The following is a 20,113-nucleotide window of genomic DNA, read 5'->3' on the forward strand; positions in this document are numbered from 1 at the left end:
GGCCCAAAGGGAAGTGAAGCTGCCAGACTGGGGATGGCCGGGATGAGGGGTGAAAGGAAAGCAGGGCTCGTGCGGAGGTACTGTGTGAAGGGATCTTTCCTGGTCACACAGCAGGCTTGTCTGGGGGGCAGACAAGGGGAGGAGACTCGCAGGTGGCCCCGGGCAGGGCGGGCCAGCCTCGCAGCTGAAAGAGGCAGTGAGGCCCCCAACAGCAGAGGCACTCACGAGAGGGGGCCAGTCAGGAGCAAATGTCGACTTGTTCACTTCAGCCTCCACTGCCCAAAGTGTTCAAGTATTAACGGCTTTAGAGCAGGCCCTGAAAATGGACAGAGCAAACTGCAAGCCATGTCAGAGGACACAAAACCTTTTCCTCTAAAATTGGTGATAAGAGGCTTACAATTGAAACTGCAGGACTAGATTATACAACAGAATTATGTATACTAAAGCAAAACCAGCATGTAAACATGGTAATTAAGGTATTATTTCTTCTCTGAATTACAGTTAGCAAACAGGTGGGAACCAGGTACTACAGACATGTGAGGGACGGGAAGGAATGGAGAGGGAATAAGTGTGTGTGTGCGTGCGTGCACCTTTGTGTATTTATACTTTTTTGTTTTATTTACTTGCCCTGACACTCTCACATGTGGTGGTTGAGTAATTCAGGTGAATCTGAGTAATCTGAGCCCTAAAGTAAAAGGTGTGATTCCTCATAAGAGACACTTTTTGGATAACTACAAATATGCTTTCCTTAACCAAATTATATGTAAAACTGTGATTAAACAGAAATAGTAAGTTTATCTTTCTATGGTGTTATCTACGATCAAACATCTGTATATAGATGAAAACTATATACAAGGAACTATTTTTGAAAGCTAGAAGACCACATTTGATGAAACATATTTTCAACATTTGAGACAAATCTGAAAACTAAACACAATCCAAAGAGTGTGGCATTTAATATGAAAGATGAAAAAACCCAAAAAGTCGCACGTACCTTCTTTTCACCCCAGATCTTGTTAACGGTGTGTTTTCCTCTCCGGGAACTTGCATCATCAATGACATCGTCATGGACCAGACTGGCAGTATGGATCATTTCTGCAATTAAGGCAATGGCACGCTGGCTTGCTTGCACATTTCTAGTTAACAGAAAGCAATGCTTTTTAACAGAGACGCCGCCTATAACCTTCTCAGCAATCATCTTGTGAAAAATGGACATTGGATCTAGGATAAAGAATTTTATTTCTCTAAGAGAAATTGTATAAAAACTTGGCTTCCCTACACAGCCAATTCTATCATTTGGAGAACATTTAAAAACACAGGAGATACTGTGAATCAAGATTATGCTTTCGGGACACCACATTAAGAAGTAGAATTTGTATAATGAACAACAAAAGAAGGATAAACAGCTTATAGGTCAGGGCACTGGACTGAAAATAATCGTCTTTTCATGTCCTGTAACAGTGGTCGTGGTCAGTTGATCAAATTTACAGTTAGATTACAACTAAATTTCAGGAGTTTGATGGGGAAGATAGGTGAAAAGCAATCTAGAAAATCGTGTGTTGAAGAACCACCAATCACTGTTCAAGCCTTTTAATACCGTCCTACACGTTTAGTATGGAGAAGGAAGTGGCAACCTACCCCAGTATTCTTGCCTGGAGAATCCCATGGACAGAGGAGCCGGGCAGGCTACAGTCCATGCGGGTCCAAGAGTCGGACACAACTTAGTGACTAAACCACCACCACCACATGTTTAGTAAGAAGACCTCCATAACCAAGATAGCTGGAATTCATAATTCCACTTGGCCACTGACACTGGTTATCAATATGAATTGGTAATTCATTCATACTGGAGTATGAGTTCCAATTCATGTCTAACTTGTGCATTAGAAATTTAAACTTTCATTTCCCATATTTAACACAAAATATAGGAAAAGCACTCCAAGAAGATACACGGATATGAGTTCTACAGCTAAAAGGGGGCTTCAATTTCTTTTTAATCATGATTATTATCACCATCAATCTTCTAGGGAAATTTAAAAAAAATGAATTTTGAGAAAATCAAACTGGGAAAATAACCAACTGAATTTTCTGAACCTAAAAACAGAAGCCTGGACCAAATACATGCTAACCAAATGTTTCACTTATTCTTCTAGCTTACTTTTCAAATATCATGTTCTCTCAGGAGAAAAGTGAAGGGGATCATGAAATGTGATGTTTTCTTTAAAAATCTAACCTGAACGTCTACAAGAGCCAGTGCTCCTTCTAATGCCTCAGTTCTAGCAGAAAGCCATGAAAAATGATGTACAGCTACAGTACAGATGCTGGAATTTAACTACTAAATCAGCCTGAAGACTATTTTCCCACTTTGCTTTAAATATAATCTTAAAATATAGTGCTTTGCCAGCAACTCTTACCTAAGATTTTTAGAACTAAACCTCAGAAGCTTCCAACTGCTTTTAGCTTGGAAATAAACTATAAAGTATCACTTATTATTTATTAATGTCACAATTATACCTGCTCTAAATACTTCTGGATCACAGCCTCCTTCGCAGTAGGGAGGGAACAAATGATCTGGTAAGACCACTTTAGTGACTGAGAAAATGGAGCTTCAGAGGGCTTTTAGGAGCTTGCTCCAAATCTCTCAGTGAGACACTCACAGACCCTACAGGAAGAAGCTTGGACCTTAAATATTTTCCAGGTACATTTACCGGGTCCTATCTTTTTTTGAGTTGAATGCACAAGAAAAGATGTGGACTTTTACAGCCATTTTAAAAATAGACTATTTCTTTTTTTTAGAATATTTTCTCAATGAATTTCAGTCTGATGAAACATATACTTGCTATTGGTTAACAGCAGACTCACCTTCAAACAACTGGGAAGATGTCATCTAGCCTTTCTCTGGCATTTCTAGGTCGGGCACCATTTCCATTATCACAGCAGCAGGCAAGGGCCCTGCTGAGAAACTGCAGTAAAGTGGCAGTGCTCAGTGAGACACTGGGGTGGTTTGTTTGTTTTTGTAATTTTAAGATATTAAAATACAAAGATTTCTTGAAATAATCTGAAATTTAATAGACTCGGTATGTATGTAAAAATGCCATTTTGTATGCCTAAATTGATGAAACCAGGATTCTTGCTTAGAACATTCTTTGGCATCATGACACAGCCCCTACATAGGACAGCATCACATTTTCGACGCTTCCTCATTTTATCTGATGTACTTTTTCCTGCACACTTAGGCTTTCACGCGTGTGAGATTCTGTCTGGAAGATGCTGCCACTGCATACCCAAGCACAGCACAATGGTCTGGAAGCCAAATTTACAGATTCCGGAAACAACTCACACTGTGTGAAGATGAAATCTTCCAAGTACTGAACCGAATCATGCCTTCAAAAAAATGGGCACCGTTTCTACTTCCTGCTGTGAAAGAGTGGCCACACTTTCCCAGCTCCCGGGAGAGGAGCCAGGAAAAGCCAGCCAGGCGAGATGGCGGGAGAAAGGAGGCTCCGAACCTCAGAGAGCAGAGGTTCTTGTCCCCTGCGCATCACACCTGCAAGAGTGAGCGATGAGGCAGCCAGCCCCTCACCACCGTCAGGGGTTCCCCCTCATCAGATTCACAACAACATTATTAGAATGAAGAATTAGAAGCACAGATGGGCATAGATGGAATAATATAATGACCTCTCCACATACCCTTCACCAAGCTGACATGTGACTGAAGTAAAACACTTTTTCCTCCTATTCATGCTGATGTACAACGCTGTCTTTAAATGACAAGCAAACCCCGAGAGTGAGAAAGTTGTCTCCAAAAAGAAAATCAAACCTTGTCAATGGATTACTCTGACTTGCAACAAGTGAAGGAGGCAGATAAATTTAAATAGTAAATGTGGTTGTCACTTTAACAGGGTCAGAGGCATAGCTATTCCTAAAACTACAGGGATTGTAAGACCAGAGAGTTCTCAGGTGGGTTACAGGAGGCTCTACTTCCAAATATTTCATTATGTTCTTCTGTTACTCTCTTCTGACAATTCTAAAGAGAAGCGTTTCACTTTGCTTGTTAGCACTAGCTTCAGTTCAGTTCAGTCGCTCAGTCGTGTCCGACTCTTTGCGACCCCGTGAATCGCAGCACACCAGGCCACCCTATACATCACAAACTCCCAGAGTTTACTCAAACTCATGCCCATCGAGTCGGTGATGCCATCCAGCCATCTCATCCTCTGTCGTCCACTTCTCCTCCTGCCCCCCAACCCCTCACAGCATCAGGGTCTTTTCCAATGTGTCGTCCACTTCTCCTCCTGCCCCCCAACCCCTCACAGCATCAGGGTCTTTTCCAATGAGTCAACCCTTTGCATGAGATGGCCAAAGTACTGGAGTTTCAGCTTCAGCATCAGTCCTTCCAAGGAACACCCAGGACTGATCTCCTTTAGGATGGACTGGTTGGATCTCCTTGCAGTCCAAGGGACTTTCAAGAGTCTTCTCCAACACCTCAGTTCAAAAGCATCAATTTTTCGGCGCTCAGCTTTCTTCACAGTCCAACTCTCACATCCATACATGACCACTGGAAAAACCATAGCCTTGACTAGACAGACCTTTGTTGGCAAAGTAATGTCTCTGCTTTTTAATATGCTGTCTAGGTTGGTCATAGCTTTTCTTCCAAGAAGTAAGCGTCTTTTAATTTCATGGCTGCAGTCACCATCCACAGTGATTCTGGAGCCCAAAAAAATGAAGTCTGACACTGTTTCCACTGTCTCCCCATCTATTTCCCATGAGGTGATGGGACCAGATGCCATGATCTTAGTTTTCTGAATGTTAAGTTTTAAGCCAACTTTTTCACTCTCCTCTTTCACTTTCATCAAGTGGCTTTTTAGTTTCTCTTCACACTCTGCCACAAGGGTGGTATCATCTGCATATCTGAGGTTATTAATATTTCTCCCGGCAGTCTTGATGCCAGTTTGTGCTTCTTCCAGCCCAGTGTTTCTCATGATGTACTCTGCATAGAAGTTAAATAAGCAGGGTGACAATATACAGCCTTGACGTACTCCTTTTCCTACTGGGAACCAGTCTGTTGTTCCATGTCCAGTTCTAACTGTTGCTTCCTGACCTGCATACAGGTTTCTCAAGAGGCAGGTCAGGTGGTCTGGTATTCTAGTGTTCCTTAAATCTCACCTCTTGCACACCTTGTCAAAAACCAATATATTCTTGAAAATGCAGACTGAAAGTTCCTCAGACACAGAAATTGGGATCTCTCATGACGGGGCTCAGGAACTGGGATTCTAAAGTGGCAGGCCCACTGAGTCTGACGCACAAAGTCAGGGAAATGCTGATCTGTGAGTGGGGGGCATTCACCTGCCTTACCGCAAGCCCCAAAAGGAAGCAGCTCCTAAGGAGTTTGACAGAAGCGTGGTCTCTGCTGCCCCCCTGTGGCCAAGCTTCGAAACTGCAGGCATGAGAAGTCTGCCTGAAAGGTGACCTGAACTTGGCGGCTCAGTTCCAGCAAGGTCTTGAGCCAGCTTCTCTCCAAGGCTCTTCACAGCTTGCGGGTCTCCAAGGCTCTTCACAGCTTGCGGGCAGGCCATGTCCCCTGCTCTGAAGGGCGCAGTCACAGGAGGGTGACCTCTTCTCTGACACTCCACGTCATCTCGAGTTTTCAAGGATAGGAATGGACATGATCAGTTTGGTACTGAAGAAATTCTCTATTTAAAAGGCAAACAAAGTCTCTGTCTCTAAAATTCTTCAGGATGTGAACTGTTACCTGATGGAAGTATATATATCCAAGTTTTCAGTACACTGAACAATATATCCGCAGAGATGCACTTTAGATTCTATCTTATCTGCCACTGAGCCGGGGGGCGGGCTGCTACAAGTGTGGGCCTGTCAACGACCGACACCATGGAAGGGGTTCTGCTTTCCTGCTGGGGTGCATCCCGAAGAGGCGCCTCCAGAGGGAGCGAGAAGCCTGCGGGCACATGGCCCACATGGACACGACACGACGCGAACAATGGCATTTGTACTAGCTTCCTGTGGCTCTGTGACAGGTCACCACAAACATGCTGGTTTAAATTGACAGAAATTCTCCCACCGTTCTGGAGACCACAAGTCCAAAAACTTGCCCTGAACTGAAACCAAGGTGTTGGCAAGGCTGGGCTCCCTGCAGGGGCTCAAGGGCAGGGTCCTCTCCTCACTCCTTCCAGTTCTGCTGGCTGCTGGGGACCTTTGCTTGTGGCCACAAGCTGGAAGGCGCCCCCTTCAAGCCCCTCCATTTCATCTTCACATGCCCTTCTGTGTGAGGTGGTCTCCTCCGCCCCCTCTTTAGGGATACCAGTGACTACATATAGGGCCCATCAGAAAATCCAGGATGACGCCTCCAATTCATAATTAGCTCCAATTAGCTGAAAGCACACCTGCAAAGACCATCTTCTTGCCATAAAATGCAACACATAGGTCCCAAGGCTTAGGACGTGGATACCTTTTGAGGAGCCATTTTTCAGCTGAACAGTTTCTTGCTTTCCACAGCCTCTTCTGTTGATGCTCAAATGTTTCCTTTTCAGTGATCTCTTCCCTAAAATGACTTGATTTTACTGCTTCTGTCTAAAAGCTTGTTTTCCTACATTATTGATACAACCTTGAAGTGTCTCCCCTTCTGCAGTGGCATGCAGGGTTCAGGTTGAACTTGGGGTGAGGCGGCCACGGAAGGGGTTCCTCACCGTCTCTCACTCGCCGCATCTCTTCCTCTACCCCAGCTGGCTGTGTCCTGGCCTTGGTCTCTGGCCTCTGCAATCTGCTCTTCCGCTGTACTCTTCACTGGCACGCTGGGGACGCCATTGCCATGAACGTCAGCAGTGCCCCCCACATCTCAGGGACAGCAGAGACGCCTGCGAGCTCTGACTCGCTCTGCGGGCCACCCTCCTCTGAAAACTCAAACAAGCGCACCAGACTAGTGTGAAGACTATCTTTCTCTGAAGGGAGTGGCGGTTTTAAGCTTGACCCTACAGTCATGAATCCATTAACAGTTCTAATATCAGGAGAAAAGAACTGATATCCCAGAGCAGCAGCTCTTGAATATTTCAGATCGACCTCCAGATAAAAACAGATGCCTGCAAAGCTGCCTTGTGAACGACGCAGGGCTCATGCTCTTGGCAGTTTTCTTGCCTCTGAAGCACTGCATTCAGAGTCCTGAGACGTGTGGAGAGGGACCCCCATGGTGACATCTCAGACCTGCAGCTTGTCCACCATGGCTTGCTCCACAGGACCCATGGGGACATCGAATGATGCACTTGGGTTTTGCAAACTGGACCCAGCTGATGAAAGTGCAGAAGGTGATTCCTTCAGTGATGGACTCAGCCTCCCCTGGGGGCCAGGAGCCAGAAGAGCGAGCCCTACAGTCGTCCTGATTTCAGGGATGTTCCTTTAGGTTGGAGCTTGACCTCACCCATGAAATGGACAAACCTCTGTTTACTAAAGCCTTCTCTACCTCAGTAGGCATCCTCTGTTACAGACTTTACTTGTCAGTCAGTCAGTTCAGCCGCTCAGTCGTGTCCGACTCTTTGCGACCCCATGAATCGCAGCACGCCAGACCTCCCTGTCCATCACCAACTCCTGGAGTTTACTCAAACTCACGTGCATTGAATCGGTGATGCCATCCAACCATCTCATCCTCTGTCGTCCTCTTCTCCTCCTGCCCCCCAACCCCTCACAGCATCAGGGTCTTTTCCAATGAGTCAACTCTTCATATGAGGTGGCCAAAGTACTGGAGTTTCAGCTTCAGCATCAGTCCTTCCAATGAACACCCAGGACTGATCTCCTTCAGGATGGACTGGTTGGATCTCCTTGCAGTCCAAGGGACTCTCGAGAGTCTTCTCCAACACCTCAGTTCAAAAACATCAATTTTTCAGCGCTCAGCTTTCTTCACAGTCCAACTCTCACATCCATACACGACCACTGGAAAAACCATAGCCTTGACCAGACGGATCTTTGTTGACAAAGTAATGTCTCTGCTTTTTATTATTCTCTCTAGGTTGGTCATAACCTTCCTTCCAAGGAGTAAGCGTCTTTTAATTTCATGGCTGCAATCACCATCTGCAGTGATTTTGGAGCCCAAAAAATTAAAGTCTGACACCGTTTCCACTGTCTCCCCATCCGTTTCCCATGAAGTGATGGGACCAGATGCCATGATCTTAGTTTTCTGAATGTTAAGCTTTAAGCCAACTTTTTCACTCTCCTCTTTCACTTTCATCAAGTGGCTTTTTAGTTTCTCTTCACACTCTGCCACAAGGGTGGTGTCATCTGCATATCTGAGGTTACTGATATTTACTTGTAGATCCATGTTAATAATGAGTATGGACACATCAAAAGTGTCATCTCCTGGCTTAAAGACAAAAATATTTCCTGGGGCACCAAACTTCCTAACCCACAAACAGCCACAGCAGTAGCTGGCTCAATGATTCAAAAGACACACATTCTAGACCAGGAATGAGTCTAGAATCTTTAGCGGCCTGACCCTAGGAATCATTCAAGTGAGCTGGTGCTGTTATGACTATTTTGTTACAGCTTTCCTACAGTAAGCTATTGTAATTTCCTTTGCTGTCATGAGAATCACAAAAGTTACCTCCACTGAATTTAAGACTTTTTTCAGGAGAAGGAAATGGCAACCCACTCCAGTATTCTTGCCTGGAAAAGTCCATGGACAGAGGAGCCTGGCGGGCTGCAGGCCATGAGGTTACATGACTGAGCCTGTGTGCATGAGGGTGGAGGGAGATGGGTTGGTAGCAATAAAGTGGTAGAACTAAAAAAAGACTTTTATCACATTTGGAAACTTGACCTGTTAACTAATGTGAAGACTGCGTTATTAAACAAAAACAAAAACAACCGCACCACAGATCCGTTCTGTCTAATCAAATGTCTGGCTTTGCAAAGTGCACTGCAGGATTCGGTGGCACTTGACCGCCTGTACAGTCGCGATCCATAGACCCGTGCCCTCAGTAACTGGAGGAGGCCTGTTACTTCAGTCACTGGTACTCGTATCCACTCTCCAGGGCTGGAAGACTTCCAAGAGAAACAGGTGATGTCAACACCAATGGTAAGAACAGGTACCTTTAAATTTAAGGAGGTCAGGTTTGGCTTGTTGGACAGGAGACACTAATCGTGCTATTGTCAGTAAGCAGAGCATTTCACAGAAATCTTATTTCTCACAGAGCTTGTTTTTCAACTGGGTTCTCTGTTCAAGTGAGCTGTGACTCACAGGTAGCTAGCTGGGTTCTGCTGAACCCGTTGGAGGGCGCGGTGCTCCAGGAAGCAGACTCTCAGGTTCAGGGCACAGGCTGTCTCCTCTGGACCCCCGGGATGAACGCGTGAGGTGGGGGAGGGATTTCTGCGAGGCAGGTCTGTCCGAAGCTGCTGCCATTTCACTGTGTGTCCCGGCGCTAGCATGGCCCTTCATTGACCAGTCCCCGGATGTGGACAGGCTCAGGTGAGAGGACTCTCGGCTGCTAGGACAGCCCTCGAGGAGCCTGAGAAGCAAAGGCTTTCCAGCAGCGTGGGCAGAAGGTCCTTCATTTAAGGCAGGCTCTGGGCACATGGCTCGGAGTCCACCACGGCTCTGTGTTCTGGACTCAAGTCTCCTTATCTGCACCTGGACAGGTGCTGCGGTTGCCAGGATACACAGAAGAAAACAAAAGATTAAGTCTTAAGCTTCTGGGGCCACACCACCCTTTGACAATATAAGCCATGTATACTTTCCCTTAGAAAAGGTTTATATTTAGAAAAGGCAGAGGAACCAGAGATCAAATTGCCAACATCTGTTGGATCACAGAAAAAACAAGAAAATTTCAGAAAAACATCTACTTCTGCTTTATTGACTATGCCAAAGCCTTTGACTGTGTGGATCACAACAAACTGTGGAAAATTCTTCAAGAGATGGGAATACCAGACCACCTGACCTGCCTCCTGAGAAATCTGTATGCAGGTCAAGAAGCAACAGTTAGAACCGGACTTGGAACAGCAGACTGGTTCCATACTGGGAAAGGAGTATGTCAAGGAGCACATCACCCTGTTTAACTTATGTGCCAAATACATCATGTGAAATGCCGGGGTGATTGAAGCACAAGCTGGAATCAAGATTGGAGGGAGAAATATCAATAACTAATAACTTCAGATATGCAGATGACACCACCCTTATGGCAGAAAGTGAAGAACTAAAGAAGCTCTTGATGAAAATGAAAGAGGAGAGTGAAAAAGCTGGCTTGAAACTCAACATTCAAAAAACGAATATCATGACATCCGATCCTGTCACTTCATGGCAACAGATAGGGAAACAGTGGAAACAGTGACAGACTTTATTTTCTTGGGCTCCAAAATCACTGCAGATGGTGACTGAAGCTACAAAATTAAAAGATGCTTGCTCCTTGAAGAAAAGCTATGGCCAACCTAGAGAGCATATTAAAAAGCAGAGACATTACTTTGCCAACAAAGGTCCGTCTAGTCAAAGCTATGGTTTTTCCAGTAGTCATGTATGGATGTGAGAGTTGGACCATAAAGAAAGCTGAGCACTGAAGAATTGATGCTTTTGAAGTGTGGTGTTGGAGAAGACTCTTGAGAGTTCCTTGGACTGCAAGGAGATCAAACCAGTCCACCCTAAAGGAAATCAGTTCTGAATATTCTTTGGAAGGACTGACCTGAAGCTCCAATACTGTGGCCACCTGATGTGAAGAACTGATTCCTTGGAAAAGACCATGATGCTGGGAAAGACTGAAGGCAGGAGGAGAAGCAGACGACAGAGGATGAGATGGTTGGATGGCATCACCGACTTAATGGACATGAGTTTGAGCAGGCTCCGGGAGTTGTGGATGGACATGGAGGCCTGGCGTGCTGCAGTCCATGAGGTTGCAAAGAGTTGGACGTGACTGAGCAACTGAACTGATAACTTTCCCCAGAAAAATGCAAATGTACAAATTTTGCATACGATTTCCAGGGGCTCACAGACGCCCCCCACAACTTCCATGGACCTCAGGTTAAGAATTCTCAACAATCTAGTAGGGAATGTATAATGGACAAGTGAAAAAGCTTAATGAAGGAAAAAAATCAAGCAATAGAAGGTCATTTTCCCCCCTATTTCTTAAGGTTTCTATTTTGTTTTCTAAAGTCCCCTCCAGGATTACCCTTAACTTATTTAATACACAGAAGTAGGCTGAAGATGTCTGACAAGCCTTAGACGAGCCATTCAACTTCAACTGTCAAATGATGAAGCAATTCTGCCGACACTGACAAGGAGGTAGTTCAAGAGGTGAATAGGTTCTGAGGCCTCCGCTGCAAACAGGCGTGTGGGGCCCCGCCTGGATCTTCAGCCACCTTTGCTCACGTTGTTCTAATAAACCTCTTACAGCAAAACCACAGATGGCCCTGGCTCTCCAGTACCTCTCCCGCTGCTCCCAACCTGCTCCTGCTTTAAGTGGGAAGACACCCGGTCCATTAAGTGCCTGATCCACAGGAGTCCTTAGGAAGTGAGTATTCCCAAGAAGTTGGGACTTGGAGAGTAATCGTGCTAGGCGACTGTGCCAGCAGAATGCACACCAGTCATGATGCACATCTCAATGCTGGACACAGCTCTGTGCTGAGTCTTCGGTCAGCCCTGCTCCGACCATGGGGAGAACAAAGCTGGAGCCAGGATATCCCCAGGGAAGGCAGAATGGAACTTAACTTTTTAAACCAGCAATGCCTTTTCTGTATCATAGTTTCCCATTTATTCCTGCAAACCAACAATTTCTACAGTTTCAATGACATAAAGTGAAGGCTCTGACAATGGGGATAACAGCTGACAGGATTTAAAGCAAGCAACGCAGAACGCTTTCCTTCCCATGTCATCTCTGAGGGTGATGAGCTGTATCAGAAGTTAATCTGAGGAATTAAAGATATAAACACTATCTCCAGACCAGAGGTTCTCAACCAGGGATGATTCTGCTCCTCAAGGGACACCTGGCATTGTCTGGAGACATTTTTCAGTTGTCACCGACTGGGGAAGGGGTACCACTGGTATCTAATGGATGGAGGCCAGGTACAGCTGCCAAATGCCCTACAAGACCCAGAACAGTCCCCATAGCAAAGGACTGCTGCTGCTGCTGCTAAGTCGCTTCATTCGTGTCCGACTCTGTGCTGGCCCCAAATGTCAGCAGAGGCAAGGCTGAGGAACCCAGTTCCAGACCTCATGAGAGGAATTTCAAGTATGGTGCAGAGGGAGCATTTCTGCTGCTCTGCCTTCTAGGTGAAGTGGTCCTGATGATGGGAAAACAGCCGCCCCCAGAGGTCCCGCTGCTTGTTCAGGCTCACCTGTGAGCACTTAGAAAGTCTCAGGGCAAATGGGAGGCACCCCTGGGCAGAGTCCTGTCCTGGAGCTGGAGCGGCACAGCGTGTGCTAAGAAGCAACACCTGACGCCCACTCTTACAACGTCCTTAAATTTGGTGCTGGCAAAGCTTTGCTGCCGTTGTTCAGTTGTCAAGTCTTGAACGACTCTTCATGACCCTATGGACTGCATCACGCCAGGCCTCCCTGTCCCTCACCATCTCCCAGAGTTTGCCCAAGTTCATACCCATTGAACTCTGGGTGATAACATCCAACCACTCACCGTCCGTCATCCTCTTCTCCTGCCTTTGGTCTTTCCCAGCATGGCAAACCTTAGGCCCTCCCTAAGGTCTACATCTTTTCTTGAGCTATCTACAGATAAAAGGGAGCAGAATGCAAACATTCAACACCAGGAAAACGTGCCAGCACATTATGGTCCACTGGAGTGTCCATCAGTAGATTGCATGATGCAACAATAAACACAGTGAAGACACTCCAGTTAACAAAGAGTTTTAAGAATAATGGCAATAGGTAAGTCCTCTGTCATTTCAAGGTTTCCTTTAATATTAAAACATGGCAGTTGTTTTAATAGTTGAAAATTTTACATATATTTGCAACACAGAAATTGAAGACCAAAAGTCAAAATGCCTTCTTTTAAGAAAAATTTTCTTTGGCATGTTTCTGAAGGCCACAGGAAGTCAGGTCCTGCAGGGGGTGTGGTGGCCAGAATCTGGGCCTAACTCATGACTTTATAACCATCAACCTTCGGAATAAGGGCCCTGTGTGTACCACAGTTACAAGTATGCATACATGCTGGCATTATTTACTTCTGCATGAGAATACTCAATGTAGCTTTGAAAATTCTTTCTAAAATGTTTATTTGCTGAAGTTGTTCTTCCATGGATATTAAAAAGTGTGGAAAAGGAAGATGCCCAGACTAGACTCCAGGGTGACCTTGGGAACACAAAGCTGGAAATTACCCACCACAAAGCGAGTTCGCAGACACAAGGTATTAGTTAAACAAGAAACTAAATGGTAACCTTGGGAAGGAAGGTTTGCCGAACAGAGAACAGAGGAGAGAAAGTAAATAACCCACCGGGAGTTATTATGATGAATGTTACAGGCTCGGGCCATTAGCACCACGATAATTGGTCGAAAGGCTTTTCCTTTTCCATCAAAGTAGTATTCAGACATTTCCTTGAGTTCTGCTGTAGAGATGAAGAGTTCCTGAAACAAAGTTTCTCTGCATCAACAGGGTGGCATAACTACACAAAACGTCAATGGAATTTCTTTCACACAGCTTTGATTTTAGCTCATTCATTTCAACGGGGAAATCCAACACTTGGTGGGAAGAGGTGCCAACACTGTGTGGCCACAAAGCTGGCTCCTGCGGCTGGGCCGCAAGCAGCGTCTGGCCGCCCCCCACCAGGGGCCGGGGTGCTGGGGGGGCCTGCCGCTGGCGGAGACCCTGAGTGACAGCGGCGGAGGGGGAACGCCAGATGGCTGGTGACAGCTGGAGCGGGAGAGAAACAGGGCTGCTTGCAGCCTGGAGGACAGAGGCAGGAGGACAAAGAGGCGGAGTGTGGGAGCCAGTGAAGCAGAAGGTCAGGGGGTGGCAGACGAGATGAGAAGAGACAAGGGCAGCGTCAGAGTCTGGTTCAGGCATTTCTCAGCCGCACAAGCCAAAGGCTCACAGGGAAAGTGTACAACAAAAGCTATACATGATTGCAAGGAGCTTACGATGGCATTGTTGCTGCTGCTGCTGCTAAGTCGCTTCAGTCGTGTCCGACTCTGTGCGACCCCATAGACAGCAGCCCACCGGGCTCCCCTGTCCCTGGGATTCTCCAGGCAAGAACACTGGAGTGGGTTGCCATTTCCTTCTCCAGTGCATGAAAGTGAAAAGTGAAAGTGAAGTCGCTCAGTTGTGTCCGACTCTTAGCGACCCCATGGACTGCAGCCCACCAGGCTCCTCCGTCCACGGGATTTTCCAGGCAAGAGTACTGGAGTGGGGTGCCATTGCCTTCTCCTACGATGGCAATAGGGAAGCAAAATTTTTTAAAATATGAAATATTCAGTGAATGATATGGTGGCAACTCGAATACTGGCCGTATGTTAAATGCATTAAGGTTCAAAGAATGGAGCGATCAGTGTGGACGAGAAAAACCGAGCACTTCATGGAGGAGACAAGCTATGCCTGGGAACAGAGGCTAAGGAGGATTTTGCTTCCTGAAGAGGAGGGAGAGCTGTCCTGGGGATGGGCAGGTGGGTCTCCTGTCTCTGTCCCTCAGGGACTTGCTGGGAAGAATCAGAGCTTGTGTCCCAGGAGCAACAAACGGGCCTGGCAGCCCCTCACAGGGCTCAAGCGCACTCCCTCCTCAGGGCCAAGGGAGATAATAAACACAGAGGCTTCTGAGATAAACAGGACAACCCCCGGTCTACAGGGAGCTCAGAGTCTAGGCCGGGGAAGGGAAACAGGACCGCAGTGGAGCGTGGCAGGGTGAGGACTTCTGTCCTGGAGGTGAGGGCTGCTGCTGGGAGCGCACAGGAGGCACCTCTGGCTCAGCCTGAGGCCGGTGGGGCGAGGGCAGGGGCGGCGGGGTGACAGAAACCCAGGGCTGGCGACGGAAGGCCAGACACCGACGCGGGACTTCCCTGAGGGTCCGGTGGGTAGGAACCTGCCTGCCAGTGCAAGCGACACCGGTCCGATCCCTGGGCCGGGAAGGTCCCACGTGCCGCAGAGCAGCTAAGCCGGAGAACCACAGCTACTGGAGCCTGTGCACCTAGAGCCCAGGCTCTGCAAGAGAAATCACCACGGTGAAAAGCCTGGGTGCTCCAACTCGAGAGCAGCACCCCGCTTGCCGCAACTAGAGACAAACCCTTGTGCAGCAACAAAGATCCAGCACAACCAAAAATAAATAAAAACAACTTTCAAAAGAGAGAGAGAGAGAGATGAGATGAGGAGGGTGTGGAGGGGAAGGAGAGGGCCGAGTCGAGGGTCCTCCCCAAGGTCCGGGGTGACAACCTCGCATCAACAGGATAAACGAGAGAAAAAAACAATTCGTAGGAAGAAGCGGAGCTTCGGATCTGCCAGTGTGAGCCAGTGATGGACAACTCCATAGCGCTGCCCAGGGAGCAGGCAGAGTTTAGGAGAGAACGTTCATTCTAGGCCAGGGCCTTTACACGGGAGTCTTGAGCACGGAAACGGGTAAACTGAAGACGGAGCAGAGGAGCAAACGACCCCAGGGAACGGCAACATCAAACGGGGTGGGCTGGAGGGGACAGAGAGGAGCCCTGGAAGCCGACTGAGGGATGGCCTGAGGAGCACAGGGACAGTGCAGAAGCCAAGGGCCGGCTTCACAGAAGGGCTGTGGTGAACACGGTCCAGCGTTCAGAGAGTCTGGAAGATACAAGCCAGCAGGGCCTGTTGGATTTAGTAGAAGCGGGCAAAGGCAGTTTCAGGTGAGAGGCTGGATAGGAAGGCAAAGGGGCGGTGGTGGAGCCGTGGTGAAGGGGCAGAACAGACAGAGAAAGGCTCGGAATACTGGAACGGAACCGGGAGGACACAGGGTGATGGGATGGTCCTTTACAAGATGAACAGGAAGAAGCTGGAGCATCCGAAATGGATCCAGAGGAGAATAAGGAGGGCAAGTCTGCAGACAAACATGGAGAACAGGGACTTGGGGGAGAAAACCTAGGGCCCCAAGGGGGAGGCAAAGGGCATGGCACTTAACCAGAGGCACAGGGACGATGCTGGAGGAGGCGAGGAGGCAGGCTACAGCCGTGGCGGGGACTGTAACGGGCCCAGAGTGGGTGTTCAGGGAGCTCCTCCTCCACAGCTTCTGCGTGGTTCCTCGGACTGGAAGTGGTGGAGGCATGGAGACAGGAGAGTGGGGCGGGGGTTGGAGGGGGTAAATGCAGAACCTTGAAAGGGGGAGGAAGCTGACCAGGGATACCTGAGCATCTTCGGCAGCAGAGGAGACTCCACGTGAGGCTCTGGGCCACTGAAAGCTTGGGGAACAGAATGCTTGATGAAGAAAGCCCTGTCTGGGGCACTGATATTCAGAACCAGAGGGGAGGACAGTGGCAGGAGGCGCGGGAGGCTTCAGAGCTGCCCCAGGCCCGGTGCAGGCGACCGACCTGGGGGGAAAGAGTCAGAGGACTCTGTGGACATGCACTTGTGGCCTGAACCTTCTTTTTTTCAAGTTTCCCATTCCTGCCTCTGGGTGGTGACGTGTATCGCATCTTCCATACCACCCCATACTCACTGCTCAAGAAACATTTAAAACCAGACATTTGGGAATCAGGTCTGCAATGGCATGCCACCCATGGGGAAACCTGCACTGTTTTTTCGTAATTCAAAGAAATCAACCTAACTTCAGAGTATCATCAAAAATCTCTTACCTTCCTGATGTCCTCATAGAGACCTTTCAAGTCTCTCCAGCCAAGCTTAAAAGGGTCGGCGTATTTCTCACCGCTCTGTGTCTTACTGCAGCAGCAAGCTACCGGCGTCACGTGATGGAACCTAAGCAGAAATGCACACAATGGAAGGCTGGTCGCTGTTTTACTGAGTTACTTCTTTTTTTTTTTTTTTAATATTTATTTATTTTATTTATTTATTTGGCTGTTCCCGGCCTTAGCTGCAGCATGTGGGATCAAGTTCCCTGACCAGGGATTGAACCCTGGCCCCCTGCATTGGGAGCACAGAGTCTTAGCCACTAGACCACCAGGGAAGTCCCTGAGTTATTTCATTTTTAAGTAAGAATTATACAGACCTATGCATATACACATATATGTAACAGAGCTGGAGGATGGAAAATTTAAGCCTAGATACTTGCTGGGAATTAAGCATGAATGCAAAAAGCTCATTATAATTTCAAAGATCATATAGAATTCTGATCCTGCTCAACACTACACCAATTTTCATAACCAGGACCTAGGGAGCCACAAAATCAAAAGAAATATAAACCACGTTCACTGTGTTCTGAGTGTAAACATTTTTTTAAAGGTCAGATTTTTTTATTTTTTGGGGGCTGTGCTGGGTCTTCAATTGCTGTAAGGGCTTTTCTCTAGTTGCAATGTATGCGGTTCTCATTGCAGTGGCTTCTCTTGCTGCAGAGCATGAGCTCTAGGGTACACGGGCTTCAGTAGCTGCAGCACAAAGGTTCATTAGTTTCAGCTTCTGGGCTCTAGGGTGCTGGCTCAAAGCTTCTGGTGCATGGCTTAGTTGCTCTTGAGGCATATGGGATCTTCCCCAATCAGGGATCAAATCAGGCGGATTCTTTACCCTGAGCTACCAGAGAAGTCCAAGTTTACATTTTATTATACAGTTGGGCCTCTGTATCTACAGGTTCTACATCTTTGGATTCAAACAACCTCATATTGAAAAATATACATGTGTGTGTGTGTATTTTAATTCCAGAAAGTTTCAAAAAGCAAAATTTGAATTTACCATGCTCAGGCAACTGTTTGCATAGCATTTATATTAGGTATTATAAGTCATCTAAAAATGACAAAGTATAAAAGATGATGTGTGTAGCTTATATGCAAATATTATGCCATTTTATATAAAGGACTTTCTGCTGCTAAGTCGCTTCAGTCGTATCCGACTCTGTGCAACCCCATAGACGGCAGCCCACCAGGCTCCACCATCCCTGGGATTCTTCAGGCAAGAACACTGGAGTAGGTTGCCATTTCCTTCTCCAGTGCATGAAAGTGAAAAGTGAAAGTGAAATCGCTCAGTTGTGTCCAACTCTTCGAGACCGCATAGACTGTAGCCTACCAGGCTCCTCCATCCATGGGATTTTCCAGGCAAGAGTACTGGAGTGGGGTGCCATTGCCTTCTTCAATAAAGAACTTGAGCATCCCTAATTTTGGTATCTGAGGTGACAGTGCTCTAGAACCAATGTCCCCTCCTCCCCCTGCCCCACCAATGGATGACTGTTTTTTTTTTTTAAGAAGACCAAGATCACATAAAGCAGGTATTATGACACTTAAATAGCACATTCAATTTCCTGAAGTGAATAGCCCAGCCACAATTTAGAATAGACATTTACTGGCAACATATATGACTAATAATTTTAGCTGCAATACGGATAATAAACTTACCGTGATACACGATACATATTTGGAAAGGCAGATGTTAAACTCTTCATAAGATTACAACAGGATATCTATAAAATAAAATATTAAGAAACTTCTAAGAGAATATTCATGAAAAACTTTTATAACACTAAATAAGAATTCCTGTAATTTATAAAAAATAGTAATATTTTATCTTTTGGTTGTCCATTTAGAGACTGCAAACGTCAGAAAAAATGATGTTTCCCCTCCATATTACAAAAGCAGTATCTGTCATTACAGAAAATATAAATATGAAAAAAAGCAGGAAATAGAAAGCATCTATAATCTATCCCTTCCCCCAAAGACTGCTCCACATTTATACCTATCTTTCCAGATCTGAAATTCCCTTCCATTTAACTAACACTGGGCAGAGAGTAGTAAGGATTAGTGTGGCTTACACTCTTAAAATCTTAAATTGGTTTAAGACAATAATCAAGATCCCCAAAGCACCTGCCCAGACAGTGAAAGAGGATTTCAGTGTTGAGAAATTTAGTTACACAAACACTGCCTATGTCAAGCCACCGTTCCTGAATATACTTGGGAATGGTACTTCTTGAAAAGTAGTATTAACAAACAAGCTCGGCAGCACATTTTGATAATACTAACTTAATCAGAGATCAAGAACAACAGAAGATGGCTTCGAGGAGACTGAGGTTGTGGTGACAACAGACAACAATTGCTGAGCACTATTACGGGCCAGCAAATGTGACAGGCACTGGTGACCCAGGGGTAGAGCAGCCAAACTTGAAGAATTCAGGGACACAGGCATTTCAAAAACTACTAATCTGGTGTAGGAAGGACTCTTATAGGATATTTAAAGAAAATATTTTGACCAAGGACAGACTTAGCACTAGCAAGAAGAAAACGAATCCACTGTATTGGTCTTACAACCAAGACTTTCCAATAACATCCTACGATGTGGGCTCAACTCGACAGCTACGTGTTATACAGCCAGGGAAGTTGAAATTCAGAGAAGTCTGAAAAACTGATAATATGGATATGTTTACAACACATCAAAAGAAAAAAGCACCTACAGAATACTGTGCACTATGTGATTCCACTAAAAATTTTGTATAACTATACAAATAAAACCCAGGGTTTGGAAGCATATGGGGGGGTATTAAAAATGGTTATTTTGGAATAAATCAGATCATGGGAGTTTTTTTGCTTTTCGTTTTTAATTCATATTTTCTGAGTTTTCTCTAGTGAACACACACTGCTTTACGTATTAAAATGACAATAGGGATTTCCTTGGTGGACAAGTGGGGGAGAATCCACCTGGCAATGCAGGGCATGTGGGTTCGATCCCTCATCAGGGAACCAGGATCCAACATACCTTGAAGCAAGGCATCCTCCCTATGTTGCAAGGAAGGATCCAATGTGTTTCGACTAAGACCCAAGGCAGTCAAATAATTTTTTAAATGGCCCACTATTTTAAAAAATAAATAAAATAAAATGACAATAAACGCTGACTTTGCCTGGCAGGCAGTGGTCGAAGAAGGTGGCCCAGAGTTGTATTCCCCATGGCACTACAAATCCATTAATGACGTCCCAGGCATTACAATGTCCTAAAGAAAAAAACTAACAAACCTCCTTTGAATTCAACCCAACGTGACACTTAACCTACTTCTTCAGCCTTTGCACATAAATAATTCACATGAATTT

The 20,113-nt window shown here is 46.2% G+C and overlaps 1 protein-coding gene across 3 annotated transcripts in view; it reads right to left on the bottom strand.

Moving 5' to 3' along the window:
* PDSS1 (decaprenyl diphosphate synthase subunit 1) overlaps positions 1 to 20,113 on the bottom strand; it is a 40,288-nt gene that overhangs the window by 17,602 nt on the left and 2,573 nt on the right. For 2 of the 3 annotated variants that reach the window (XM_061126120.1, XM_061126121.1), the window contains exons 2-5: positions 18,434 to 18,498; positions 16,730 to 16,850; positions 13,425 to 13,555; positions 995 to 1,136 (exon numbers count right to left, since the gene is read on the bottom strand). In XM_061126120.1, coding sequence (XP_060982103.1) covers positions 995 to 1,136; positions 13,425 to 13,555; positions 16,730 to 16,850; positions 18,434 to 18,498 — 459 coding nt within the window. Of the gene's footprint in view, positions 1 to 994; positions 1,137 to 2,862; positions 2,955 to 13,424; positions 13,556 to 16,729; positions 16,851 to 18,433; positions 18,499 to 20,113 lie in introns of those variants that run through there. The other variant, XM_061126122.1, reaches the window with a different exon arrangement.

The sequence above is a fragment of the Dama dama genome, chromosome 23 (assembly GCF_033118175.1).
Source record: "Dama dama isolate Ldn47 chromosome 23, ASM3311817v1, whole genome shotgun sequence".
Lineage (NCBI taxonomy): Eukaryota > Metazoa > Chordata > Mammalia > Artiodactyla > Cervidae > Dama > Dama dama.